At 35.8% G+C, this 16,879-nt stretch overlaps 1 protein-coding gene across 29 annotated transcripts; it reads right to left on the bottom strand.

The window, feature by feature from the left end:
* Positions 1 to 838: 838 nt before the first annotated feature.
* ikzf4 (IKAROS family zinc finger 4) lies at positions 839 to 16,023 on the bottom strand. Of its 29 annotated transcripts, none has more exons than XR_012398381.1 (10): positions 15,912 to 16,023; positions 13,529 to 13,583; positions 12,932 to 13,036; positions 9,859 to 10,164; positions 9,558 to 9,725; positions 6,568 to 6,705; positions 5,244 to 5,375; positions 3,065 to 3,172; positions 1,487 to 1,579; positions 839 to 1,187 (listed from the first exon to the last, which is right to left on the bottom strand). XR_012398381.1 is itself a non-coding variant. In XM_073938640.1 (9 exons), exons 2-9 carry the CDS (start codon positions 13,569 to 13,571, stop codon positions 1,174 to 1,176), a joined length of 999 nt encoding a protein of 332 aa, XP_073794741.1. In that variant the 5' UTR covers positions 13,572 to 13,583; positions 15,912 to 16,023; the 3' UTR covers positions 839 to 1,173.
* Between the last annotated feature and the right edge of the window lie 856 nt (positions 16,024 to 16,879).

Consider the following 16,879-nt stretch of genomic DNA (forward strand, 5'->3'; position numbering starts at 1 on the left):
ACAAGCCGTTTACTGCTAATTTGATGTAATTTTGCTCACATGGATAATTGAATATTAATCAGATGATGTCATTACGCTGCTGTGCCGTCAGCCAATCGTTGCATTGCTGATCATGATTTCGAGGATCGATAGATCTGTCCTTAACAACAAACGCAGCGATCTCAGATCAGTTCATCCAGACATTCTAATCTGATTCGCGAACTTGTTTGAAGAACCAAATAAGCGAGAGATCAGTTATCAAGATTAAAAGATTCAGGATCTGCCAAATCATCTTAGATCATTTAAGCGAGGTACGAAGAACGGACCCCGGCTCACCAGGACTAAGTTGACACCCCTGGTAAAAACAAACTATGGAAAGTTCATTTAAATAAAAGCGAAATCAAATACAAACATTACATGGAAATAAATTTAAACCGGTTGAAATAAAACATGAACCTGAAACTGAATCCTAATAAACGGTATAATTGCTAAACCTAAAGACTTGGAAATAAAACATAGCAACACTATATTATTAACACTGTTGGGTCAAGTAAACTAAAAAATAATACAAGATATACTTTAAATCAGGGATGCTCAACCCTGTTCCTGGGGATCTACCTTCCTGATTAGTTCAGCTCCAACCCTGATCAAACACACCTGAACCAATTAATTAGGTCCTGAACAGCACTTGATAATTACAGGCAGGTGTGTTTGATATGGATTGCAACTGAAATCTGCAGAAAGGTAGATCCCAGTAACAGGGTTGAGCATCTCTGGTTAAAATAATTTGACAACTGAAATTTGATCAAGACTGGACATAAATTAGGGAAAAAGTGTTTAGAGTTGTAAGCGACAGAAGTTACAACAAATATTACTTTATTGGACATGAAAAATTACTTCAACTTAAAGTTGGGTTACACTCCTTAAAAACAAGATCAAATAAACAATACCTCTTGAAACCAACACACCTTTTTATAGAACATGAGGCAGTTTTTTTATATTTTAACAAATTTGAGGTAAAGAGTTTTTCTTTGTCATATACATTTTTTTTCTCTCACAAAATATTTAAAAACATTGAATCCAGGGATAAAGCCCAAGAACGACAGAGTTTGATCCCTGCCTCCCCAAAAACGCTAAGTCTCTCTTTCTCAGTTGCTGCTCGTTATGGTTGCTTCACAGTTCGTTTAAAAATATTTAGTTCATCACACCTTGGGGATAAGAAATATGAAATGATGCAGATAAAGAGCTGGGTTTGGTTTAGAGGAAATAGGGAAAAATTGCAGCTAGTATTTCACAAGCAGAAGAGTTGCAGAACCCCAGAAAACAAACGAGTACACATGCAACCTCTCCCATTCACACGCTCGATAGAATTCATTACATAATTTCTCTTTGACCGTTAAGTGCATTAAGTGTCATATATGGTTTTTGCCATAATTTCAAGTAAATAATTTTTTTTTGCAGAAAAATAAAAATAAAAGAAAGTAAGGGTGCAAAGTCATTGACTAACCTTTGTAAATACTGGATTTGGTCTCACTTATCCATTCATACTGTACTCCGTAGGCTTGCACTGGAGTGAATCCAAGCATTCGCATTAAGAGGCCTACAAACATCGTGAAAGTAACCGAAAGATGTAGGGTCAGTGGATTACACATAAGCAAGTTTTGGAAACAGCTGACCACCTTCAGGGTCCAGTTATACACACATGCTACAACATCCACGTACCCTTAACCACAGCCCACGTCACATAAAGGTGAGAAATGTACAAGCAATCAAACAAAACAAATCTTCATTATTTCACTCATTGGTGCTTTAGTTTCATCTCAGTTTGTGCAAGTGAGATCCGCTGATAAAACAGGCCACCATATATTTATATATCTCTTGGCAGGACGGTACATAACTCTACGACAACATTTCAGTCCTTTCCTTCAAAATCAAGCAGCAGTTCATACTCGGTGGGGATCGAGAGTACCGTATGCATGAACTCATATGGACATGACCACACAGGACAAGCGTACAGGATACAAGTCCAATATCAAGGGCAGAAGTCACACAAACATCCAAGCACCAAATTTTACAACACAAGGAGAAAATGTTCAGTTCTGAAACCTTAAATGACTGCGACCCCTTTTGTTATTAGGAAAATAGCCTTTGTAGAATTGTTTTTAAAAACACCACACTGTTCATCTGGTCTTTATAACCAACGTGTTCTCGTATCAAATTGTTTCTTGTTTTCTCTAAATAGCATTTTTTTTTTTATCAGAAATCAGTGCAATAGAGCAATTTCAGAAAACAAAAGAGTATGTTTCAAAGCTCAGTTACCAGTCTTTACTGTGTCTGCTTCCCTAAAGCCTTTGAATAAAATCCCCCTCCCGCCCCGTGTCGCCGCGCCGGTCCAAAACCCACCCCAGCCCCAGCAAAACACTCACATTTAAGCAGAATTAGAAAAAGTGCAATCCTCCTTTTGAGGTAACAACCCTTCCCCTTCACTCAGAGTCACGGAATGCAACATGGCTCAGTGTTTGGTCTGCACCAGAACTTTAAGGCTCCTTTCCCCCCTCCGCATCTAAAAGAAAACAATGTGGCCTACTGTGTTTGCAGCATGGCAGAGGATGGAGGGTGGGGACTTCATACTACAAAAACCTCTATTTAAAAAAAACCCTCTATTCTCAATAGATTTGATAGGCAAAATATTTATCGTAATGTAAGTGAGGTCGAGATAAGGTTTGAAACGACAATCAAGATTTGAGGCACGAGGAAACCAACCTTTCTTCTTCTTCAGGACAGAGGTTGTAGACTCAAAAACTAAGGCAAATGTTTCAAGTTCATTTCCTTTCTCAAATAAAACACTAATATACATTTTAGAAATTAATAAAATTACCCTAGCTTTAGCCTAACCCCAATCCTACTTGATCCAAGAGTGCCGTATCATCTTTGTTTTAAAGTTACCCGAATTCAAACTGCATTGTACCGACTAAATCTTCCAGCATTAAAAACCATGTGCAATTCAACGACTAGCTCGTACAGGGTTCATATAAAGCAACGATTAAGGCAATATGTGTCTGTGCTCCTTATATGGCTAACATACCAATACTCCAGCCTCAGTTTTGCGATTTACGCTGCTTGCTCCTCATTCCCTCTCTGTCAGCAGTGTCCTCCCTGAGTCGCCTAATTTCAACAGTCCCATCGAGGTATCCTAAAAGAGCACAATGTTTGTGTGAATACTCCTAGGCTTAGATTTCTCTTGTTTAACAGGCTCAGAAACTTTGGAAAACCGCTCTGGATAAAACAGTCCAGACTTTGGACGTCGAAGCTATTTTTTGTCCTTCTCTCCTGAAGAGGCAGACTCTATGTAAACGCCACCGAACAGATGAGTACACACCTAATCTCACATCTCGAATTTCTCTTCGCAACTGATAAAAAATAAACCCCACGGAAGGAAGGCACTTCTAAAGCAAAACAGCTGCGTCTTGCGATGAATGACTTTTTGTGGGAGTGCAATCGGAGGATTGGACTAGGTGAATCCTCCTGACATCCTCTAACGCAGGATGCAATCGCACGTTTTGTGTTCGTACCCAAGCGATTAGCCTTAAAAGGTAAAAATTGGATGTTCGCTAACTATAAAAGCAAGTGCTAATGTGCCCCACTCTGGTGCAGACCGAACTAGATGCCATGACGCCATCTCAAAGCAGCATACAACTCTCTGTACATCTTCCCCCAGTTTTGACCTCCACCATCCACCTCAGCCCACCTGGTGCTCCCCACGAACAATGTGTGAGGAGAACTCGTAGCGGTCCTGGCTGCGGTGACCACAGATGTTGCACTCGAATGGCTGGCGGAAGCCGTGGCAGCCCATGTGGATGGTGAACATGACATGGTCCAGGAAGAAAATGCGACAGTGCTCGCAGCGGAAGGAACGCACCGGCCGCCCTTCCCCGTCTACCACCTGCATGGCTTCTCTTGTCAACGGTGAGCGCGGACTCGCCTTGGTCGGTAAACCCCCAGGGACCCCTTTCTCCCTGTCCCCCTCTATGTCCATTTCTTTGGCGTGACTAGGACTGTGCCGATCGCGCCCACGGTGGTTCAAATTTCCCGGTGGCGCCGAGGTAATAACGCACTGCTCCTCCGCCATGCTCTCAGTGTCTGTCGAATCTTGGTAACCGTTACTCGGCGAAGCAGCGCGGCTGCGGGTGGAGGGCAAATCTTCATGACCCTCGCCGGCCTCCCTCCCGGCCAAGCCCATGGAGATGCCCCCCGCACAGTTTAAGCGCTGACCTAGAGGGGTTATATGAGGGTAGACGGAGCTAATGACTGGGGTGAATTCTGAGAGGCAGGCGGAGTGAGGCGGCATCCGCAGCGAGCGGGAAGGATCCACGTCATTGCTGCCTCCTCTTGGTCCCCGCATGAAACGCCCTCCCATCTCTGCTAGAGCAGCCGGGTCGCCCTCAGGATGTGAGAGCAACAAATCCCCTTCTTTATCAGGATTGGGGTCAAGATCATAAGGTGCTTCAGATATATTCAGCCGCATGTGCTTTTCACCTAGAAAGCCAGGGAGCATCAGTATAATTGATTGTCAAGTATCACATTACACTGAAATGATTTTGTTTTTTTATGCAGCCAAGCAAGAAGCAATACTATTTTTAGAACATGTTACTTTTATAAATCTAGTTTTAAAAAAGTTGATGTCTGACTGATCCAGACAGATTATCTTCAATATACAGTTGAATTCAGAATTATTGGCCCCCCTTTTATTTATTTATTTATTTTTTAATATTTCCCAAATGATATTTAACAGAGCCAGGAAATTTTCACAGTATGTCTCATAATATTTATTCTTCTGGTGAAAACTTTATTTGTTATATATTGGCTAGTATAAAAGCAGTTATTAAATTTTTTTAAAACTATTTTAAGGTCATTATTAGCCCCTTTAAGCTATATTTTTTTAGATAGACTATTTATTGTATACCGATGGTTTGTTCTTTAGACTATCTAGAAAACATATAGTTTAAATTAACTGTCAATAATTTGACCTTAAAATGCAATCAAATCAAATATTATCAGACATATTGTGAAAATTTCCTTGTTCTGTTAAACATAATTTGGGGAATATTTCAAAAAGAAAACAAAAAACAAAGTGGGGGCTCATAATTCTGACTTCAACTGTATATAGACAACCAAGGTATAATTTTAGCAGTGGACATAGCCGACGAGCTTAATACCCATTTACGCAGGAAATACTGTACTGCTTTTCAAAGAAATGAGCCTACCCAGGAATTTCTGGGGTGTAGATCTCTTCCTCTTAGTGATGCTATTTGCCAGACGATCAATGAAGGTCATTTTTTCTGATGAGGACTGGATCAGGGGTTCAGATATCATCTCCACGTTATGGGACTCTTCACCTGTACATGATGCACATATGGAGGCATGATTATAATAGAATATTGTGTGTTATTCAATAAATCAATCAAAAAAAAAAAAAAAAAAATATATATATATATATATATATATATATATATATATATATATATATATATATATATATATATATATATATATATATATATATATATAAAATTCATTGGCAAAGGAATTTATTAATTATTTATTAATGTTAATTTCTTCAGTCATAAATGTAACATGACCCTTCTGAAGACATCGTAAATACTGGTTTGGTGCTAAAGAATCATTCCCAATTATTATTATTAGTGTGGTAAAATGATTCTTTGAAGAACAGAAAATCAAACAAACTACTTCAACTATTTCGTATGAATTATACAAACAAAGTGATCAAATTATAATAAATGTATTATAATTAAATGTATTATATTTATTACATTTATTATAATTAAATCTTTTCTTTTTTAATCTTTTAGAACCTGTTTTAACACATTTTAATCTGTTTTTAAATCACTTTTATTATTTGTTTTTATTTTCTTATACTTGTCTCTTTTATTCCTGTTTATGTAAAGCATTTTGAATTGCCACTATTTATGAAATGTGCTATATAAATAAACTTGCTTTGCCTTGTCATAATAAACTATATATTATATAGTAGTAAATATATTATAATAAACTTTTAATAACCTAAAAGTGTCCTTGCTAAATATAATGATTAAATAACTAATAAAATAGTACTGTACTCCTCTACAAACAAACAAACAAATGCATAAATAAAATAAAATTAAATAATTTCATAGTCTTATCTGTGTGATTATCAGTTAAAATACACATTTTAATTCAGTGCTCTGAGAGATTGGTTATAATGTCTGTATTTAAAAAAGAAATAAAAAATGGAAATACTAACAACATTGGATACTGCAGCTGGTATATTATACAACACAGGGCCTACAGCAAAATAATATATCTTTTTTCTTTTCGACATCTAACCACCTGTTCAGATTCTTCATGTATAAAATACAACCTCTCCAAAAGCATGTATTTTAATCAAGAAGAGCTCTGAACCATTCTTGCATACAGCTACTTCACCAGCTGTGATCTTCACACACCATAAACACAATAATGTTGGTGAACAAAACTTGGTTGCAAAGTACTGGCTTCCCCTACCATTTGTGGGAGGGAAAATGATATTACCGTGAGTAGGCTGGGTGTTGTGAGCCGGCTGGTGGTCCAGACTTTGCAGGTAGCTGTGACAGCGCTCACGGTGCTCTTCCAGGGTGCTCTGCTGCTTGTAGCTGCGGCCACAGTAACTGCACTTGTAGGGCTTTCCTACTGTAGGGGAGGATACTGAAATAACGAGGAGGGAGAATACCAATGCATTTCACACGGATCTGCAAGTGTTATATAAACATGAATACAACATTGATGCTGTGATTAATAGTGATGACTATTAATAGTAATAGTAAAAGGTGATTACCAGTAAAACAATTTTCTTATTAAATATAATTAGAGGTGAAACTGTACACAAAAATGATGGTTAGGTATGTAGATCAGTTTAAAATTTACAATTTGGTACTTTTTAAGGGTGGAAACACTAAACATAAAATTGCTTCTTTTTGTCTTCTCTTAATAATCAATGGTTTAGAAAACAAACTCTGTAATTTAATAAAGTACAGTTTAATGTTTAAAGTTTAACTATAGCTCAAATGGATGAATGGGACCATACAAATGTGTTCTTATGAACACGATAATGAGATAACACAAAACTTCTTGAGATTATTCAATAGGAGGTGTACTCTATAACTAGGCCTGTCATGATATCTATTTTATTAATTTTTTTTACAATATATTGCAATAAACTATATTATTGTCATTTTAAGACCATTTGATGACACTCACTATATAATACTGGAATGACAATATAATAACATCAAGATGCAAGTTGGGGCTGCACAATATACTGTTTCAGCATCGATATCGCAATGTGATCCTTCACAATAGTCACATCGCAGGATATGCAATGTTAAGTTTATATTTCATAATTTGCATGCATTTTTGATGCTTGTGATTGTACAATGACCTCAAAAGCATTCAGGCCCAAGAAACTGTACCATTTGTGACTTTAACAACGATTAAATTTATTGAATTATTTTTATTTTACTTAGTTACTGTATTTGAATATCGTCAGACTCTGAAAACACTAAAACACTTTTTCAATTGTATATTTGTCTTGATTATATTTATAGACAGTTATAAATGAAAATACTCACAACACATGCCAATACAGAAATGCACTGCAATTAGCACAGACCACAGCGAAAATGTGTCGGGGGACCCCAAAAGATTAGATTTCATGGAGATGTACTCCCTCTGCAGAATCATCCCAATCGATCATAATATAATACATAATAACATAATAATAATACATAACAAGTTCTTTCTAAGAGAGATATTAAGTTATCTGATGAAACTGAATTCAAATCACAATAAAAAAAAAAATAATCGTAATGCTAGATTTTTACAATATTGTGCAGCCCTAATGCAAATGCGCTGTTGCAAAGAACACATAATATTTTATCCATAAGAATATTTCATTTTAGTCATTTTAACAATTTAATAATATAACAAATAAATAATAATAAATGTTACAATAATAATAATAAAGTAACAAAGTCTGTAATATCTGGTACCAGATCTGTTTTCAGTTGTCAGACACCTACATGAAAATATACTAAGATAATTTATAGCAAATACTATATTATTTTTTTTACCATACTGACAGCTATATTTATATATGAGCAATATCACACTCGTAGCAGTGCGATATGGCTGTATATCGGCACTGGTGGGAGGCATGCGTTGGCACGAGGCCGCAAGCCGAGTGCCTTAGTGCCCCCACCAGTGCCGATATACAGCCATGTGTGATATTGTGTTGATACAACAGTTTGACAACATAATTGAACTACTTTCTTCCGCGTTGGGTTCAAATCATAAGCTGACAGTTAAACAGCTGAGCAAGCATCTTTAAACTTTTGATCTGTAGTGTCTGCTTTTTGCTGGCTGTATGTGGGCAGAGTAATACACAAAGGGTAAAGAGGCTGTACGGGTGCTGATATTACTTAAATATATCACGGCTATCAGCCAATCAGATTCGAGAACCAGACAGAACTTTTATATATATATATATATATATATATATATATATATATATATATATATATATATATATATATATATATATATATATATATATATATATATATATATATATATATACTAGATATATATAGCATGACCAAAATGATCATGTCCATGTGTTGTGCAATATTATTGATTATTGATTATTGTCTAATGTAATGTCTGTATTTATCTAAAACGCTTAGTGTTTTATTAACACATTATTTGTTACAATTAAGAATACATAAAAATTCTTGAAACAAATGTGTTGTTACACTCCAAATTATAACTAAAATAAACACCACATAATATTATTAGGATGAATAATATGATAATTAATAATAATCATAATTATTATATAAAATAGATTATAAAGAATTCCATAAGAATAAGGTAGTTACTGGTACAGAATTCATAAAACCACAGAATTTCCCTTGACACAATTTCCCCAAAAACGAAATTACACGCAGTTCATCTATGACGTTAATAGAATAGCAAGAACTACAGACCGCATCTGTCCGGATAGCTTTAGAGATGTGCGTCATTTCAGAGAAATCCATCACTCTATAAAGTCATTTCTCTGAATATCTGCATTCTTATTCAAAGGACCTACAGGTAAACGCTCATCATTCAAAAACACAAGCAGGATATCCTGTTTTCATGATATTCTAAATGTCATACTAGACCGCTGCACTTCATTTAGTCTTTGACTAAAATGCGATTACATAACTGATCGATAAGATTTAATTTACACGTATTAGTCTGCCGGCTCAAGCTTTAGAGAAGCAACAGGTTCAAAAGGAAGTTGAGTGAAGTTCCAGGCAGCAAAAATAATCACCACTTGCATTAAAGGAGAAATGGGTTAAGATGACCTTGACTGCACTAATTCATGCTTTGTGGCAAATCAAAAGGCTTTTTCCAGCCCACACACTTTTCCTTCCATTTATTTTCCAGCCACAAAGTTCTCGCTCCTTCCTTCTCTTTATTTCTCACAAATGGCGGCTCACCAGAGTGGGTGCGGAGGTGTCCTGTCAGAGCATCACGGCGGCGACAGGCGTAGTTGCAAAAGGGACATTTGAAGGGCTTTTCGCCAGAATGGAGCTTGATGTGACGCAGCAAGTTGCCCTTCTGAGTGAAGGAGGCCCCGCACTGGTTACATTGGAATGGCCGCTCACCTACCGAGACCAAGACTACCAGTTTTCCCACCGGCCCAAAAAAACAGCAGCACATATCTTCAAGCTGACATTTTATAAAAGATAATTGATTGTTTTTTTTGTTTTTTTTAAGAGTTGGTCAAGAAACACTTACCTGTATGGCTGCGTTTGTGCACCATAAGAACATTGGGTCCGATGCAGATCATCCCGCATATATCACATTTAAGCTTCCCGTTGGGCAGCCGAATGGGACCAGGGGATGCGGGTTCAGAGCTGGCCATCTCCCCGCAGCCGCTGCCAGCCTGCCCTCGAGTGCCTCCAACCATCTCCACTCCACCGTCTTCTGCCAAATCGCCCTTTTCATCTTTCCATCCTTCATCTTTCTCTCCGACTCTCCTTTCCACTAGTGGAGCACCACCTGCCTCCTCGTCACTATACAGCTCCACTTTGATGGAGTTAGCTGGACGTGGACAGAAAGTTACACATTTATTCACTTGCCATATATTTTTAACTCTAACCAGGAATTCGAAATGATAAACAATCAGTGTGTACAATGAATAGCAAAAGAAAGACATTTTTTAGGTTAAGTAAGATGTAAAAATTTGTTTAAAACGCTGAAAAACACCAATGGTGCATAGGGACGAATCATTTTTTACTTCAATGTTATGTCAAAGTATCTGAGTACAGTTTACATTCATCTATTTTTCATTATTATGTAAAATTTTCCCCTCAACAATTCATTTAAAACGTTTTGCTTATTCATCCTGCTTGACTAATAATGATGTCTTTATTTCCATTGCTTGTTACAGCTATGATTTGTGATTGGAACTGATCCACTTGCATCTGTTCTTGAGTCAACAGCTCACTAAATATAATAATCAGGTCAGAGTAAGTCTCCACTTACTGATTCACTGACTCAAATTATCTGCCTAGAAAAAGTCTCCAGTCAGCGATTCTCTGATTCAAATGATCTGGTCAGAATGAGTCTGAAGTTCACATTTCATTGATTTGACATCGAAAGTCAAAGGATTTAACGGAGTGAAATTAAAACAATTGTTTTGTACATCAGGCTGGCTTAGAGCTAAATAAGGTCAGTGTAAAATGATACTTTTTTTGTCTATGTAATTGAATTATGTCTTGTCTATTTTTAAATAGCGTAGCATACTGTCAAAAAAAAATCCAATCTAAGTCTGACAATAAAGTTATCAACATATTCATCATCAACAAAATATCCTATCCCCAGTCAATTATTCTCTGATTCAAACTATCCGATCAGAGTGAGTCTCCAATTGTCATTTTGTTGACTTAAATGATCTGATCAAAGTGAGTCTTCAGTCAGTTACTCACCGATTCAAATTAACTTGTCAGACTGAGTCTCTAGTCAATGATTCACTGAATCAAATGATCCAGTCAGAGTGAATGTCTAGTTAACAACTCATTAATTTATTGATTTCTTTTCAGCTTAGTCCCTAATCAGGGGTCGCCACGGTGAAATGAACCGCCAACTTATCCAGCATATGATATGTTTTACATAGCGGATGCCCTTCCACCTGCAACCAAACCCTGGGAAACATCCATACACGCATACACTATGGACAGTACAGCTTACAATTCAGCGATTCAACAATTTAGCTTACAATCTTTGGACTGTGGGGGAAACCGGAGCACCAGGAGGAAACCCACGCAAACACAACGAGAACATGCAAACTCCACACAGAAATGCCAACTGACCCAGCCGAGGCTCAAACCATCAACCTTCTTGTTGTGAGGGGACAGCACTAGTCACTGCGCCACTGCGTCGCCCAGTCAATAATTCACTGATTCCAAATATTCGTTCGGAATGTATCTCCAGTTAACAACTCACTAAAGTCACTGCTCAATAAAATTCACTGAAATTTCAGAATTTATTAATTTAATTGAAAATCACATTTAGGTCATCACCGTCAGTTAACCAAATCAGGTATTAAAATGTTTGAGCTGTTAAAACCCACTGCATGAAGGTCCTGAATGTGGACATATACATGTTCCAGTTTCGAATAAACAAGGTTTGTTTCAATTAAAAACAAAGACAATTAAAATTAATTACCATGCATCTTTCTTGCCGTTACATTAGTTCATAAATATTTAAAACTAGTATCTTTGCATATCTTACTTTTAAAAATTAGATCACATTTGGCCCAAGTGATTTCATGTGGTTTGTTTATTTTTTATATTATGTTGATGTTTGTCACATTTAGTTTCATAGCTATATGTTATTTACTGCCATTTTCACTTGCTTGCACACTAGAATTCCCATTAATCATCAGTATATATCAGCATTAGTATTATTAATTAAAAAAACAAAACTGTCGACGCAGTGATGCAGTAGGTAGTGCTGTCACCTCACAGCAAGAAGGTCGCTGGTTCGAGCCTTGGCTGGGTCAGTTAGAGTTTCTTTGTGGAGTTTGCATGTTGTCGCCGTGTTCGCGTGGGTTTCCTCTGGGTGCTCCAGTTTCCCCCACAGTCCAAACATTGTAAGCTAAATTGTTGAACTGCTGAGTTGTAAGCTATTATGTCCATAGTGTTTGCATGTTCTGCCTGCGTTTGCGTGGGTTTCCTCCGGGTGCTCCGGTTTCCCCCACAGTCCAAAGACATGTGGTACAGGTGAATTGGGTGGGCTGAATTGTCCGTAGTGTACGAGTGTAAATGAGTGTGTATGGATGATTCCCAGGGATGGGTTGTAGCTGGAAGGGCATCCGCTGCGTGAAACATATGCTGGATAAGTTGGCAGTTCATTCCGCTGTGGCGACCCCAGATTAATAAAGGGACTAAGCTGAAAAGAAAATGAATTAATAAAAAAAAAAAAAAACATTTTGGTGCCAATTAAACATGAAATCAATCTGTGCTTTTTCCATTTTTAATAAGTATTCAAGTAATATTAAAAAGTAATTTACAATTACTAATTATTACTACAACTTAATAAGTAATTATTAGTACTTTAACTAGAGTAATATTTTATTAGGGTATCTGTACATCTACTCAGATATAGGTTTATGCAGGGGCGTAGCATAAACCCCTCACTTTTGGAGACAGACCATTTAAAAACAGGTAATTAATAATTATATGAATATAAACTTTTGGATCTCATACAGCTCTCATACAACTTTTAAAATGTCCACTACATCCTTGTGTTTATGGTATAGGTACAAGTAAAGGTTTACGTTCTTTCACCACTGAAAACTACTGACCACTGAGTGAGCGGCTGGGTGAGGACTGTTGACTGTTTGGTGTGCTCACGGTGGGTCCTCTCAGCCCTGCAAAAAACTCCCGCTCTGTTGAAGAATCTCCACTACCTGAAACACCAACACGAGGCTCAAAATGTTAACATTTTTATTTATTACAAAATTTCCACCATACAATTTAATAGGAAATAAAACAATTTAAGTAAAAAAATAATGTCTTTAGAAACTGAAACAGATGGTTTCAATAAAATAAAATAAAATGGTTACTTGTTTGGTTGGTGTTTTAACATTAAGGCTGGCTTATTTTATAGCAAGTAACTACTTAGAACCTTTTAAAACCTACATAAGATTTGATTTGAATGAAAAATATAAAACTGATTCAGGGTTGGCTCTGTTAAATAAATATATTTGAAAGTGTTTGCTCCGTAATATTATTTCCCTAGAGAACTTAAACCAGCACACTTATTATAATTGTAAATATGATATAAATATAATATAAAATCAGACTTACATCATGTTTTTGTACACTTATGTATAAATGTATGTCTCTTAAAATGAAAATAAATAAATAAAAATAATAATAAAAATAAAAATACACCTTACCTGACATGTACGAACGGCCATTGCAATCGTCAGCATTCATCATCACACCAGCAGCCTATACAAAAAAATCATTTATATATATATATATATATATATATATATATATATATATATATATATATATATATATATATATATATATACCTGTATACATATATAAAACATTGGATAGCAAAGAATAAAACCAACTCCAAATTTCAACATTGCAAAAAGCAAAGCAAGGTTTTTTCACTGGTACATTTTGCATTGGATGCACTCAAAAACACGAAAACATCTCTATTTGCCTCCTTTGATATCAAACAAAAACAACACTTGCAGGTTCACTTGCAGTTCGTTATTTCTCCCTTTCCTGTGTGGTTGCACAGTTTGAGTAGCTGAATAATTGATACGCTCACACTGGTCAAGATCTCATTTCTAGCTCAACAGCTGAATTGAGTGTCCATTCTATAGAATTCTACTCTTAAATGGAGAGCGTAATGTGCAAGAAACTGCCCTCCCTTCATCCTGTGACCTATCAGAACACAGGCTGACATCTAGAGCAATGATGACAGCAAGCCAAATGCAAGGGTTGTTATGCTTTCCTATTACTCAGACATTTCCACGTGTTATGACTTTGGTATTGGAAAAATGCTTTAAAAGCATTACATATTGAAACAAAATACCCATTAATTCTTATAAAAATAACCACGTTATTCATATTTGGTAAAATGTGAGCCAATAGCAAACTAAACTTTAAATATTTTTTTTTGTCTAACATCAAAATGTGTAACAATGTAATGTATGGCAGAAGTGTGGATAAATGAATTGGATGGTAATCAGACTCGTATGCATAACAAAATTTACACAGCACAAATAATTAAAAAATTAATTTTAAATAAAGACATAACAACATTTACTAATAGCAAAATATTAAAGAAAATGCAAATGCTTTTGAAATAAACTGGAAAACATGATGATTTTTGATGATGCAGACAAAACCAGATTTTCACATATTATAGTTTTAATATTGTAACTAGGTTTTAGTTTTAAATGTGAAATCAAATATAATTTCACATTTATAACATAACATTTTCATTAAGAATGTACATTTGTTAACAAATAAGTTTGAAAATTTTTTAATTAATCTCTGGACAAATCTGATGATCCATATTTTTAAAGCCTTTTACCCTTGGCATTTTGGTATATTGTGCAGCTTTAAGTAGTTTTTTTATCAGCCATAAAGCAAATCTGACTCCAAAATATCTGACACTATGATTTAATTTAACGGGTTTGTTGCAATAGGTTTGTACACGGACCAATAATCCAGAAACAATTGAGCATAACAGACAGCACAAACTAAATTAAAGAATAAAGGTATAACAAACTAGTACTAAAAGCAAAATAATGCACAATGTCAAGAGTCAAAAGTGATTGAATGACACATAAAAAGCTAAAATATTTGTTAACACAAATTCAAGCTTTTGATTTTTAAATATTTATGGGATTAGACCACTTTGTAACCTCTAATATTTGTTTTTATTCCCATTATGGGTCAGAACTGACTTAAATATCACAGGAGGGTACTCTTAAAACACAATCTGATAGCATAAACAGTAAGTTTAAGCTGACAGTTTACAAGGCAGTGACGACAAACGCCAATGTTTTCTTTCACAATCTTTCAAACCGTGAATGAATAAAAATGCTTTTTATTTATTCATCTTACGTTGTAACATTTATAAATGCACAACGACTTATCATTTAATCGCCAACAACAGGCCTCCAGAAACATAAGACCTCGTTGTGTCGTACGAAGCAGAAAACACACACACACAGCTGCAACAGGCAGATCTCATAAATTCACAGTGCTGTCAATGAGTCTTCAAATTAACGCAGTAATCGAAACAGCCCCTGTCTGTGTGCAATCACACCAGTAAACAATACCTGACGACGAGAACAAGATTATCGAGCACAAGCCCCCGTATGTTTGGTAACTTTTCATGCACCATCGTGCTGCAGAGGAGGACTGACAGCACGCAGAATCATGTCAATCCTGTCTGTCTGGAGCAACACTAGCTAGCCGCTGCTGCTAACCAGCTAACGAGACGTGACAGCTCACAATAAGCCAAAGACATCGCTAAACTAACTCACAAACGAAAGGACTAGCGTTGCTGACAACGCAATCCGATCGGCAGCCTCCGGTCGTGAAATACGGTCGATTTTTAGACGTGACAAACTAAAGAGGAATTATGTTTCCTGAGAGCCCGCTGGCGTTGCTATGGCACCCAGCACTCGACAGATGCGTCTGGCCGTGTAAACCCTCCCAATCCGAGCCCAGTTACCTCACCTAATGTCACTTTTCGTCAATAACCGCGATTGATTTCGCACGGGGAGTATGTTTTCTTACCTGACGATCGACTTTGATTGCAATATTTATACAGCAGAAGCGCCGTTTGTTTTCTCTGGCGAAGGCAGCATCTCCGGGATCTTTTACCTGAAACCCCAAACAACTTCCGGGCCCATGCCGGGATACAGGCCCGAATAAAACATAGCCGAAAACCGCCTCTCTAATCCATGATTGGGAGGGATTATCGAATGCATCGATCCTCGTGCTACAAGTTTGGGAAATATAACACAGTGTAAAAACTACAAAGGCCACGTATTGTTATTATTATTTATTTCAGTGACCTTAAAAATGCATTGTAATTTATTCACTATAATCAAACAGTATCAGCTGGGAAAGCTAAATTCTAAAAGTTTAATAATTATTTATTATTTATATTATTATTATTATTATTATTATTATTATTATTATTATTATTATTATTATTATTATTATTATTATTTAATTGATTAATATATTACTAATAGCATCAATATAATAAAGGTTGTTCTTTGTTTGATGATTGTGCAGTGACAGTGCTCACTATATGTTCACTATGATTTGTCAAAAATAAACCATTTTGTTAGATGTCACAGACCCCTGATTATGTCCATCATCAATGGAGGAACATAAAATAAAGACAGCTGTATTTTTCTTATTAAAAAAGAAAGATTTATTTAAAAGGAAAAAAAAATACATACATACATACATACATACATACATACATACATACATACATACATATTTATTTATTTGCTTATAAAATCTTATTTTTATCTGATTAATTTGTACTTGCATATGATTTAATATTTACATTTATTTTAATTACATTTGGTCATTTACAGGAATCTTATGAAGTTATTTTTATATAATAGCTATTTGGTTATTTGTATCCAACTTATATTTATTTGATTGTTCCATTTATACTAATTGTTGTTCATTTATTTTCTTAATTAAATTCAGTTACATTTTTTTTTCTTCAAACATTTCTA

Source organism: Danio rerio, chromosome 23 (genome assembly GCF_049306965.1).
Source record: "Danio rerio strain Tuebingen ecotype United States chromosome 23, GRCz12tu, whole genome shotgun sequence".
Lineage (NCBI taxonomy): Eukaryota > Metazoa > Chordata > Actinopteri > Cypriniformes > Danionidae > Danio > Danio rerio.

Coding starts and splice junctions, on each gene's coding strand:
- ikzf4 (XM_005162266.6), bottom strand. CDS start 13,571: ATGATGAATGCTGACGATTGCAATGGCCGTTCGTACATGTCAG. Junction 10,165..12,931: donor ACCCAGCCGCTCACTCAGTG/GTCAGTAGTTTT, acceptor GTCCACGTCCAG/CTAACTCCATCAAAGTGGAG. Junction 9,741..9,858: donor GCACAAACGCAGCCATACAG/GTAAGTGTTTCT, acceptor GAAAACTGGTAG/TCTTGGTCTCGGTAGGTGAG.